The 13,187-nt window shown below is 39.3% G+C and overlaps 1 protein-coding gene across 1 annotated transcript in view; it reads left to right on the top strand.

Annotated features, from left to right (window-relative positions):
• The window catches only part of BACE2 (beta-secretase 2), a 50,193-nt gene that overhangs the window by 18,008 nt on the left and 18,998 nt on the right, over positions 1-13,187 (top strand). Inside the window, exons 2-5 of the mRNA XM_030476892.1 lie at positions 4,048-4,136; positions 7,795-8,011; positions 9,606-9,734; positions 10,945-11,079. Coding sequence (XP_030332752.1) covers positions 4,048-4,136; positions 7,795-8,011; positions 9,606-9,734; positions 10,945-11,079 — 570 coding nt within the window. The remainder of the gene's footprint in view (positions 1-4,047; positions 4,137-7,794; positions 8,012-9,605; positions 9,735-10,944; positions 11,080-13,187) is intronic.

Below are 13,187 nucleotides of genomic sequence, written 5' to 3' on the forward strand. Positions count from 1 at the left end.
AGGATATCTTGGTAAGTTAAATTATTGAAGCAGGATAGCATGCAGTAAGTGCTATTTGATGTTGGCACTAAATCAAGCACTGGAAAGTTTGAGGGATTCTTGAAGTATTGACAATTGGCTTCCAGTTGAAATAGATCATTGCAACCGAGTTTTGTTTTTTTTTCAGTGTGTCCACCCCTTTGTAGTAGAAAAAATATAAAATGCATGGCCTAAGAAGGCTTCTGCTTTCAATGTTTGTGATTTTCAGTAAACAGATTTGGATTTGTTTCTTTTTATAAGCACAGCTTAATGGCATATAGATAGAGTGTCAGATTCCCTCTTTAAGTTTATCATGGCAGAAGTGGATGTTACAATCATGCTTATTCTATGGCTAGGGATCTTCATGAACCTCTTATTAACAATAACAACACTGTTTCCATATAGGAAATACATCCAGCAAAATAATCTCCAGGTATGATACTAGGTGCAAGATTTTATGTCCCACAGCTGTGATGAAGGTGATGTTCAGGGGGGAAGAACTGCCTTTTGCATTCGCTTTGTGCTTTCTGCTTTATAGGTTGGAAATTGAACTTGGAAACCACAATAAAAAAAAAACCCTAAAGCCTTCCGTGTCTCCAAAAGCAAAAGGAAAGTAGTTTTTCATTGTTTTTAATACTGGGCACATGACCAGTCAGCAGTCTTTGGGCAGTTTTTTCCTTCATACCCTCATTCAGCTGTGTCTCTCAGACCTCGGTTTTCGCAAAATCTGGCTTCATCTGACAATCACTGGCAAAACGGGGTGATCACTAAATAATCAGCTCTCAGTGACAGGAAGTGATTCACTCGTAATAAGTCCATGGCTGTAATAAACCCAAAGAATGTTCTCTGCCTGCCTGCAAAAGCTCTGACTCACCATCTCTGGGTCTTCACGACAAGGCAGCTGGAGAGGACGCTACTACTGCTGTTGGCTCTGCCTTGACATCAGGGTCTTCTGCTCCTGTGGCAGAAAGGTAGAGGCACAGAGAAGTATGACCACTCTGCAGCTGTCATGGCACATAGCTCAGTGAATCAAGTTGAGGTGCCATTGATTTCAGTTTTTGATAGTAAGCTGAGTGGTGAAATGCAGCAGGTGGGGAGCAAGCATGCAGTGCGTTTGGCTTCAGATTTTGGGAGAGGGCAGGGCTGATCTCTGGAGATGGGGCAGGATGGGAAACCCTGTACTAGAGCTCCTTTGGTTGCTACCCTGTGACTCACCAGAGCTTGCCTGAAGTTCTCCCAACAGCACCATTAAACCTGCAGCAGGCAGTATGGAATAAAGTAGGCTCCAATGGTAACAGCATGAAAGTGATTCTTAATGACATGTGAAGGCACTGAAGAAAATAGCCAGGAGAAAAAGAGAACTCAGTAAGTTACACCCACCCCAAAATGAGCTGCTAATCACTGGTGCTATTGTGAGGACTACAATAAATCAGTGTCTGCCCTGGCCGCCTGCATCTCATTATGCAAACATGCAGATAGAGAATGTCAGCCACAATAGCGATCTGTCATGTGAATGCTGCTGTGTCCGAGTGGGCTGGCACTTTCATGGTTAGCCAGCTTTGTATTTTCTTTTTTTTTTTTTTTCTGTGGGGGATATCTATTTTCTTCTGGAAATGTTGATTTGTTCTGTACTGTGGGTAGTAAGTTTGCCCTTTTCTTCAGTGATTTGTGAATTCTGTGATGATAACATTGTATTTAAGGTGTGGGGGTAAAATATCTTTAATGTATGTCATATTTAGTGATTGGGGGTTTGCTTGGGTTTTGGTTTTTGTTTGTGTTTTTTTCCAAGTCCTCCCCCGTGTATGGTGTCATGCATATTACCGAAGCTAGGGCAACACCTACATGTATTTATGCAGCTGGTGTACAGTGCCCATTGCTCAAGCATCACAGACTGCCTCAGAAAGGCTAATTAATTTAAGCCCTGCAGCACCCCTTTGAGGCAACTTTTGTTGGTCCTGATAGATGCACACATCGTAGCTGCTCTTTGTTATTTATTTTTAATAGTATTTCTATCCCGGGAGGGATGGGGGGAAGGAAATGAATAGTTTTTACTTTGTTAGGTAGTTGAAAAAATGTTAGGCTTTTGATATCAGTGAAATAAAGTATGTAGCGAACTTCGGATTTACTGCAAGCCATGCCTCAGAGATTCTTATTTTCTTTTAAAGCCTCAGATCTTAGAGCCAGGTGAACCTGTAGATGTCCTGTTGTCTTTAAACATCCGTGTCTAGCGCATGTGGTTGCAAAATAAATTTTAATATATTGTCCTGGCTTAATGTAAAATCTGGGATGCAGCGAAGCACTTGACTAAGGCTGCGGGTTTGTTTCTTTTTAGTCTTTAAATCTTTGCACGATTAGAACTGGGAATACCAATGACAGAGTGTGCATGCAGTTCGGAAGAGAGTGCCACGGATTACTTACTAGTTGGTTTTCTGTTCATGCTTTAATTTCAGAGCTCCTCATACTATATTAACTAGGTAAAACAAGAGTAACCATCTCCTCCCTCTCCCTCCATGAGCAAACCAAAGGTGTTTTTTAACATTGACTCACACTTTTTTTTTTGTCTATGCTTGGTCTTAAACTTATTAAAGAAGAATTCAGCCTATCTTCTCCAAATGCTTGATCATCCTTTGTCTTTACTGTCCTTTCTGAGCTCAGCTCGACTTCCTTTGTCAACGCTAAATTCATTTCCCCTATTATTCTCTCTTACCCTTTCCACATCCACTTTCAGTGCTAGATCCATAGCTAACTCACATCTTAAGGATTGATGAAGACTACCAAAGTGGCTTGTTCGAGCTGGTTTTAAACCTCAGGCAACCCAGTCCTCATGTCTCACTCCCTCTTACAGGAAAATTCTTTAGTCCTTAATATTTTTCTGGGGAATAGGTGTCCCTTACTGCCTAGGGCATAATTCCACAATTGTTTTAAGCCAATCTGAGACCATACTGTCACCAAAGGAGGCAATCATCCTTTCTAGTATCTCTGGTATCTGCTCCTACCATCTCTTTTCAAGTAGCTGTCTGATATAGCAGATTGCTTTTTTTATTATTATTATTATTTTGGTAGCTGTAGGTGAGGAACCAGATTTGATTTCCTTCACAGCCCCATGGGCACAAATGCTCATGCCAAGAAGCCCTGGGAAGCATCCAGCCAAGAACAGGGAAAAGGTGTAACCACTGCTTTTGGTAGCAGTATAGGCTCTGACTTACTTAAATTATCTTTTAATGACACTACGTTTAATGTAGTTCAAGGTCTCACTGAAAAAAGTGATCCGGCATCCGGCCACTCGCTCCTGTGCTGTTTACCTTCTGCTTTAAAAGCACAAGCTGTCATGCAGCTGTGGTGAACCAGCCTGGTTACCGAGTCAAGTAGGGAAAGGAGGTGTCTCGTTTTGTCCGTGTGGTTTTGTTACGCAATTTTTGGCCTAAGCTGTCATCCCAATTAACCAAAAAGTGGCCTGGTCTAAGATTGAAAGCACTTTCAATCAATGTTTTTCACAGTGTTTATAAATCTGCCATCCTCCTATTTAAAGGCAGTGAAGGCTATAGTAGGTTGCTGCTGCTGAGGACGAACTGGGCATCATTCCTGTGCTTTGTGTTTCTGCTTATTTCTGCTCAGACTAGCATTCAACCCCTACCTTGAAACCTCATAAGCTCTAAGGCAAACAGTGCTTGAAACAGTACTCAATTCAGCCTGTGTCCCAGATGAGCCAGATTGCCGAGACACATGGGTTGGGCCAAAAAGAAATTGGAGATGGATGTGAATTTATCTGCTGTGCAAATATGGGCTTAGCAAGTTATCCGCCTTCTAGGAACAAGACTATTTTAAAGCATTTGAGCATGATCAGCTGTTTTGAAGGGGCTGCAGCAGCATATCTTTCCCAAAAGTGACACTTTGTATTTATTTTCAGGGCAACTTTCATAATCATTTTAAAACTCTACAGGTAGTTTTGATGAAAACTCTAACGATTTTTTTTTGTTTGTTTGTTTGTTTAGTTGAATATGAAAACCACCTTATCTTCTGTTTTGGCAGTTAAATATTCTGGTAGACACTGGGAGCAGTAATTTTGCTGTAGCAGGCGTGCCTGATCCTGATGTCACCTCCTACTTCAATACCGAGCTGTAAGTACCTGTTCTGCATGCAATGATGGGTTAGGATGTCTCTTGGATCCTGGCTGCTCCATGTGAAAGAGGATGATGTGGCAGTTTGTGGGGCTCCTGTGGCATCCCGTGAGAGTGGGATGTTTGTTGCCTGAATGGGAAGATTGGCCTTGCCTGACGCAGAGTCTGGCCTGACACCATGAACAGGCCCACTGATAGCCGCACAACTGAGCTCTGAGTGCAGCGCTGATTAGAGCTGGAGAAAAGGGAAGAAGATAACAGAGTAAAAATAGTTTGCAAAATCACACCAATTTCAGCCAACTTCTTATCCGAATAGTCTTGGGAGGAGTTAAAAGTTTAAATATACTTTCGCTTTGTTAAGAAAACCCAAAAATCAAAACTCAGTAATTGTATCTGTCAGTTGACATCTCATCCAAAACCAAAATTAGTCAAAACTGGTAACTTACAAGATACAACTTGGTGGTTTTGGTGTTTGTTATGCACTAAATTTGCTGTGTTTAGCATGAGCTGACATTAGTCACAGCCGAGCACAGCTTTGTCTGTCTGAGTCACTCTCCCTTCTTTTTTCCTTCTTTTCTGCCCTTCTTTAGTTTCAATTATTTCAGGTAAACTTCTGCAAAACACAGTTTCTATCCTTAGCTAAAGCATAAGGATAAAAATACTTTGAGGACTGGGAGGCTGGAGAGTATCGCCATTCTCATTACCTCTTTATGTATTTTAACATGAGGTTTTGCACTTTTTTTTTTTCCCAATAAGATGCACTAGTAATGGAGGGAAAGCCAGTATTTCCATGCTGCTTACTAGAATAGCGTTACCTCCTGCCACATATTCAGGTATGAATGGAGATATTTCACATTTCACTGTGATATGACATGGCTCTGGGAAGTGCAGAATTTTCACTAGAAAGCAATTTCTGCACTACTGCAGAGTTCTACATGCCAACTATCCCCTTTCGTAGGTAGTGGCTAGAGGAAACTTAATTGCAAGGAATTAAAACATTAAAACAACACAAGCATTCCTTCTCCCTTTGCTCTTAAATGATGTTATTTTGTCTGGGAGGGCAAGGCCTCTCTCAAAAGAACTGTAAACTATTAGAAACAACAACGGCAGAGGTTGTGTGTTGAAAAGGTTGTGAAATTGCTTGAAGGTTACAGTCTCTTATCAAGTGTTCTCAGCGTACACTGTGTTTTGAGAACTTTAGTATAAAGTTAATATTGCAACCTTGAAATTTAGGCCCTGAAGAGTTAAAGGGTGCTTTGTAAAATGATTCAAACTCAAGTCATTACAGTTCAAAGCAATTGCAAGAGCAATTTCTAGTTTGGGCTGGGTTGATGGAGTACTGCAATATGCTCAAAATAAAGTGCAACCATTAGCATGTTTGAACCTGGCTACACCATGCTTCTCCCATTTAAAATACTTTAAATAGATCTAAATAAATGTCATCTGGGAAGGATCCTGGCCCCCCTGAAATCAGTTAGTTGTTTCAAAAATGTTTTTTGCAGCAAACCTCTGTAGGGTACCCAGTACAAATCCCAAATGAGGCAGATCAGGTCAGCCACGGCAGAGTCCAGCCAAGTCCTGTAAACATTTAAGGTTGGAGAATCTGTGATCTTTCTGGGCAGAGCATTTCAGTGCTGTGCCAGGCTCTCCTTTGGAGAAAATATTTCCTGTTGTCCAATCTGAACGCAAGTCATGTGTTACCCTTTGTGTTATTGTCTGGCACTGCAGAGAAAGGTTTGGCTGTGTCATCTTGGTAAATGTCTTTGAAGTTGTTGTAAGCTGCTAAGAGAGGAGAGTAACCAGGCAGGAGAGAGAGAAGGGGTAGTGTCACTACAGCATTATAACCTAGGAGGCCTTTTTCTTTGCCTCTGGCTAAGATACACTCTGTCCTGCTGGAGGAGTTGAATTTCTTATTTTCTCATTACAGCCAAAATGGCTTGTTTGGAATTTTTTTGTGCTGTGTGTTTGTTTTAAAACACTTGTCCCATGAATTAGAACAAGTCTCTAGGTTTGACCTCTATAGAAGTTTTCTTCCTTTACGTCAGTGAGGTGGAAAAATATGGGCTGATTACAGTCAAGAAGATGGAGTAGGAAGTGGTTTTGCAGAACAGAATGTAATTTACTGCCACAAGGATTATGCGATATCCCTTCTCACATTTGGAATTTTGCTCTTTGAAGGAAATAATAAGGCCTTCTCATCAATACGACATTTGTGTGCTTTACAAATGAGATGAGTATCCTTATACCCATTTCTAAGGTGGGAAAGCTGAGGCACAGAGGCTGAGGAAGTGACTTATCCTGCCTTTCCACCCGAAAGTTCAGCAGCCATGCTGGAAAAGGTACCCAGTGGTTCTGTGTCCCGGTCCACAGCTCAGTCCACCATGCTGTTACAATTTACAGAAGAAGAGCTATGTGTTGCTGCTGTTGCTAGTCATGCAGTGTCTGTATTTGCAGATTCTTTTTGCTTTGTTCTCCCAGCTCTCAATTTTCTCTCTGATTTCGGATGTTTCCTCTTCTGTTGCACAGCCGGACACTTTTCTACATGAAGAACCCTGTATTTCCCCTTCCTTTTCCTGCCCCTCCCCCTCCCTTTTTTCATGTCACTAATTATTCAGACTTTATTTTGATTTATCAAATGTACAGCCAGTAGCACAGTGGTGTTCTGAAGACCCTGCCTGAGCAGAGATGTACCTTTGTCTAAGTGTCAGACAAATGCAGAATTACACAGAAAGGTAAAACAGCAGTAGAAGACCAGATACAGCTAGTAACAGTATCTCTGGAATCTGTGCTTTTCAAAATATAATCTGTGGGGCCTATTATTTCATGTATTTCTGGTGTCTTAGGTGTTATAAGCTACTGAGCCCTGAAGACCCTTGAAGGGTTAGATGTTGGGAGCATCAAAAACTGCTCTCTTTTGTTAAGTCTTCTCAACAGGATTCTTTTTCTTTCTTTGCTTCCCATACTTAACTGCTCCTTTGCCTTCTCTGCCCTGATCTGGAAGGAACTCCTTCCTTTCCTGCTCCAAGTTAGTAAATAATTTGTTAATAATATCCAAGTCTACCTACTTCCTGATAGATAGGCCAAACTGCAGATTTAGAAAACCTGTGTCTTACTGCTGATACTTACAATAATATTCCAATTTATCCAAAATTGATTTTTTAATAATTTTAATGAAGTATTAGTCTACAGCTATTCAGTTAGCTTGGCATTTCAATTTTAGATTTGAATTCAGAAGCTTTTAATTTCATAGCACCACTTAATACATTCCGTCTCCAGTTAAAGAGTATTGCTCCTATTGTGATGGACCAGTCTGAGTCAGGGACATATTGCATAGGGTAGCATAATAACACCATATTGCATTAGGTAGCATAATACCTTATATTAAAAAAAAAAAAAAAAAAAAGAGAGAAGAAAAGACACACATTGTGAAGATTTGAGTCATCGATGGCATCAGAATAGAAAGAGGGCCTCAAGATTTTTTTCTTTCTCCTTTTTACTGCTTTTACAATACATACCCCTTCTTCTGTGAGTATATGTGATTGACTTTGCAGACTTCATTTTTCTTTCCCTCTCTGGGAAAAATTGAGATTGAATATATTGTGTTGTCTTGCATTGTAAATGAACAGCTTGTGCATAAGTGTATTTTTTCCTTTTAAAGGTCAAGTACATACAAATCTCAAGGGATTGATGTCACAGTTAAGTACAGTCAAGGAAGCTGGACTGGAGTGCTGGGTACAGATGTCATTACTATCCCAAAAGGAATCTACGGCAGCTACACCATCAACATTGCTACTATTCTTGAATCAGAGAATTTTTTCTTACCAGGTGTTAAATGGCACGGGATTCTTGGTCTTGCCTATGATGCCTTAGCCAAGGTAAATTATCCTTCCCCCAGCTATTTTCTTTCACGATGACAATAAATAGAAATCTAGCTGTTAAAATAAATTGAGCAGATGATCTGTCCGCATTAGACTCCTCCCTTCCAGCCGCTCTTTTCTATGGAACCTTTGTGTTTGTTCCAGAAATAATAAATTGGGTGGTGATGGCACTACAGTCCAATGTGAGGAATTTTGTATTTTGTGGTAATGAAGGCTACAATTTCAGGTCCTCCGAAATGAATAAGTTTTTACAGAGCTTGTAGTACCAGACTATGGGAATAATGGCTGCTGGCACATGTGTGAAGGGTGTATACTAGGGCTCTGATGACCTCCCTCAAGACCTGTCAATGCACTGATGAACTTACTTGGCGGAGCACTTGCTTTCTTAGGCATTCTCCATTCACCAAGTAAAAGTTGAGATGGAAGGCATATATATGGATAATTTCAGAACAAATATTAGCTGTGGTGTTTTCATGAACGTAGAACCAAGCACATCCTGTCCTCAAGGAGGTTGGAAATGCAGGTAGAAGTTTAAAACCTAAAATTTATAGTCTAACATTTATTACCTTGTAATCTAAAACTGAAAATATGATTGGAATACTACGTTATCGTAGTGTTCAACCCATGCGTAACTGTCTGAGAAATTCACAAACTGAGGTATATCCAGTTAGAATAAATGATTCAATACTGTCCACCAACGATGAAATTAAAATGCTTTATTCAAGAGTTATGTGATCATGGTATTGGCTTCTGCCATATTGCTGTCATACACTGTCAACAGACAGATAAAGAAGAGCTGCTTCTCAAACTCAGGTTTGGGTAAATAGTGCATTCAGGGCATTTATTTTTCCCTTCTTCCAAAGACTGAAGTATCATTGGCTTCTGAGGCTGCTCTGTGCTTTGTGCAGTAAGAGCACTTGGCGCCTCGCAAGCTAGCCAGGATCTCTGCCTATCGTGAGATGTACCTACATCGAAGTCAGAATTATAATGAAACTGCAGTGCTCTAGTAACTGCAAAGGAAAGCATGACATGCAATGTAGGCAAGAACCTATTGGCCAGTAATCAGTTGAAGTGAGTGTGCTTGGATATAAAGTTCTTTAAAAGAAAGAAGAGGAAGAAAGGGCCATTAAATTCAAAGTTCATTGGAATTAAACTATGCTTAAAAACTGAAAATCCTCGCTTTAAAATTCTGCCTTTTAACTGTGGAAAGGTGTGAAGGGCAAGTTACATTTGACTGTTCTAATAACTCAAAGCCTTTTCCAAATAGAAAGCATCGATGAGAGTTTCTGCCTGAAACTGAAACTAGTATGTGAGTTTGAAAACTGCAGTTGAAAAATACTCTTGTGTGTCAAGGATTTCTATGACAGTGGTCAAGAGTAAAAATGTTTTTAAAAACAACAGAAACAGAAAAATGACAGATGTTGGGGTTTTAATGACTTGTTATATCTAGAATTTTCATCACTTGGTTGTCAGAAATTCAATTTACTTGTGAAAAGTGGTCTTGTTTGAATGATTTGCTTATTTCTGCAAAGAAACCTTTTAATTAATACTTCTGCAATTCTTTTTTGTTTTGTTTTTCAACGCCTTCAAGCCTTCAAGTTCTGTGGAGACATTCTTTGATTCTCTTGTGAGGCAGGCAAAGATCCCCAACATTTTCTCCTTGCAGATGTGTGGTGCTGGATTGCCTGTTTCTGGAAGTGGTACCAACGGAGGTAGTCTTGTGGGTATCTGTCAATCTGAGAGGGAAGATGTGTCTTCATTAATCTCTCTCCCTCTTTTCTATGACTATCCTACTTCTTCCAAATTTAGTGTTTAAATATATGAAATATTTTATATTTTTTTAAGGAAAAGTTAAGCACTTAAGCAAAACTCAAGTGTCTATTTTCATTCTCCATTGTTTTTTTCTTTCTAAAGTTTGAGTAAACTTCTGCATTTCAAGTTTAATTTTAATAAAACCATAAATGTTATGGTGTTTCCTCAGGGCAGATTCTGCTACCTTTTTCAAACTGAGTAGTCCCTTACTCAGTTGCTAAGCTTTTTCACTCTTATCAGAATGCTGCGGTACTTTTTTTACATGATGTGAAAAGGGGGAGAGGAATCAAGGCTCTTTTCCTTTTTTGTAGACAACATGTTAAAGCGAAAAATCTGAAGACCAGATTTTCTACTTATTGTTATTCTGGAAAGTCTTTCCATCAGTTTTAGTGGGACCGAGTATTGGCCATTATTTATCTGGAATAGATATTTGAATGATTGTTCCCAAATTATGCCGAAATAAGCATATCAGCACAGGAGTTGATCACAAATAGTTATTCTGCAGTGAATTCACAGTAAATGTTAACAAACATGAGATAGATGAAGCCCAAGAGAGAACTTGCTTATGTTAGTTCAGTTCAAAGTCTGATGGTCTGGTATGCTTCCAGTCAGCTTCAATGTACATTTTGATGGAAGTTAACAGTGACAGCAGCGATAGGATGGTCATATTCCATTTTGGATGTGTGTAAGAAAAATGAAATGTTCTTGAATAGTATTAAGGTTTTTCTGATCTGATAAAGTGAATTTATGATGTGCAAGTTTAATATTCTGTCCCATTTTTATACATTGGCTAGATTAAACCACTGAAGATACTGTTTCGATTTTAAACAGTGGAACTTTCATAATAGAATCAGTGTCAGCTTGTAGACGAATGCTGGTAATTTGGCCCAATATAGGAATTCTGTTTGACTGAAGCACAATCTATGTAATGTCTAGATGTTTCATACTGCTTTATTATTGACAAAGAACTTGTCAATAAAATCTTTTCAAATGGTGCTAAATTAAAATTTTGATGCCCTGTGTATCACAATTAAATATTCCCCTTTTTTTGTGTGCTTACTCCAAATCTAAACATCCAGGATTTTAAAGCATGGGAATTCCTCTCTCCTTTCCCTCAGGTTCTGGGTGGAATTGAACCAAGCCTGTACAAGGGAGATATTTGGTACACACCGATCAAAGAGGAGTGGTATTACCAGGTTGAAATTCTCAAACTGGAGGTTGGAGGACAGAATCTAGAACTGGACTGTAGAGAGGTATTTGCAATTATGTGTTTCTGTCTATATAAAATGCAAGTTTGGTTAAGAAAAACACTTCATCGATCAGTTTTGACTTTGCAAGCAAATGTGTATTGCAGTCTCCTCTGAGAATTAAGGCTGCATGGTAACTTTGAAAAGAAATGAACAAGCTATGTGAAATGCAGGGCGTACATCAAGCATGCTAAAATTGCTTCAAGGAGGACTTTAAAGCCATTGGTAGTATTCTCGGTAAACTAAGAACTAAGCTTCAGTTGTGAAGTGAACGGTCCACTGAAAATAAGGCTGCTGCGGTTTGGAGGGGCTCAGCCTCCTGACTAGTTTCAGTTGTAACGGACGTGTCTAAACACTGAAGATGCTGCACTAATTCCAGGAGACAACAGTCTTTAAACAACTACCGTTTATGGTTTTCAGTTACACAGCAAAATCATGCCAAAGGGTTTTAAAGCAATTCTGGTCAAACAAAGAAAAGGGAAGATTTTGGATTGACTCCTGTAGAGATGTCTAAGCGGGTAATGCACAGTGGCAGTGGAAAGGTGTCAACCTGGGACACTTCCCATAGGATCTCATTCTATGCCTCCTTTTTTTATTTTTGTAATCCACTTTTTATTGCTTCAGCCTTGCTAGGTATTATTCCTGATGGACATGTTTCTGTTTTTATTAGGAATAATGTTCTGCTATCTCTGGATCAGTCTAATGAGACTGTGTTGTTGCAATTTTTATTCCAGAGCTGTTTCTTTTTTTTTTTCTGAAGGATATGTGTGTATGTGTGTTTTTTATTTGTTTCTTACTGTTGCTCATTGCTATTCATGTTTTGGTTTTAGTTCTATAATTTTGAAGTCCTGTTTTCATTAGACATCTTAATTTTATCTTGTGCTTGTTCTCTTAATTGGAAATCATTGGGACATGATAATTCTAAAGTTTTTATAGTTCATATAAATTCATGATAAAAACCTTATGTGTGCATAACTATTTCCATACAAAATACAAAAATCATATTGCCATATAAAATATTTAAAATAAGTCATAGTGTCTTTCAACTTAATAAGCAAAACAAGGTCTATTTAAATGCCTCTATACAGGAAAGCAAAAGCACTGGTCCTCTAACATAAATGTTTATGTTTGCTTTTCTTTCTTACCTTAAAAAAGAGTCAACATGTTTTTGAAGAGGAGCCCTTTACTAATGGTTTAATACATGCTGTTTCCAGAAAACAACTTGCTTAAAAATCTAGCGGTGTTACGAAAGTTTCCTGTTATTGTTGCTCTTTTCTAAGCCAAGGTTTGCTTTCACATTGTTTGTATTAGCACGGTATGCTAGTCACTGGTACAGAAGGCATCATTCCTTTCTTGATCAAAGGAGATCTTCCTGTAAAAATTTAGAGGAAGACCAGTAAATTAGAGCTAGTACGATTAAAGTTTGGCTAGTTAGGGGCTTGCAGAGGATGTGTAATTCACTGTATAGGATGATGAACTGTATGCCCTCTCTCCTCTTAGTTGTTGTAGGAAATGGAACATTTCTTTTTACCATCACCAGAGACTACTCCTTTCCTTGCCAGGGAAGAGCAGTCCTCTTGTTTCAATGCTGGGAATCTGTCCAGTATTACACTGCAGATGTGGCCTTGAGCCTTGCAGACCAGGACTGAGAGAAGTACTGAGCTGTCAGCAGTGCAGGCTGCACAGGGTGCCCTGTTAAACATTAACCAGGAAGACTAAGAAGGCAAGTTACTGCCTGCTGCAAGTATGCTGTACACAGCATGAAAATCCAGGTGCTTAGTCCCTAGCCAAGCAATCCTGCTACTCCAGGCATTTTGCATGGGTTTATGTTAGTGGTGACCCTCTTGGCTGGGCCTTCTGCCTACTTTTTTTCCAGGCGTGGCTTTCCAGGATGGTGGCAATTGCATATTTGTGGTACAAATCTGTTAAACTGGACTCCACAATGCCTTGATATTTCTCTCCACTCTTTAGAAGTATTTCTGTGTATTATAAATGGTTTCCTGTTTGCTTTTCTTTCAGCTTTGCTTGGCAGTCTATAGCAGCTCTTCTTTCAAAAAGAAAATATCTAAGTTAGAGTTACTTTTTTGTTGTTCGGTGGGTTTTATATTCATCAC

This window comes from Strigops habroptila, chromosome 2 (assembly GCF_004027225.2).
Source record: "Strigops habroptila isolate Jane chromosome 2, bStrHab1.2.pri, whole genome shotgun sequence".
NCBI classification, from domain to species: Eukaryota; Metazoa; Chordata; class Aves; order Psittaciformes; family Psittacidae; genus Strigops; species Strigops habroptila.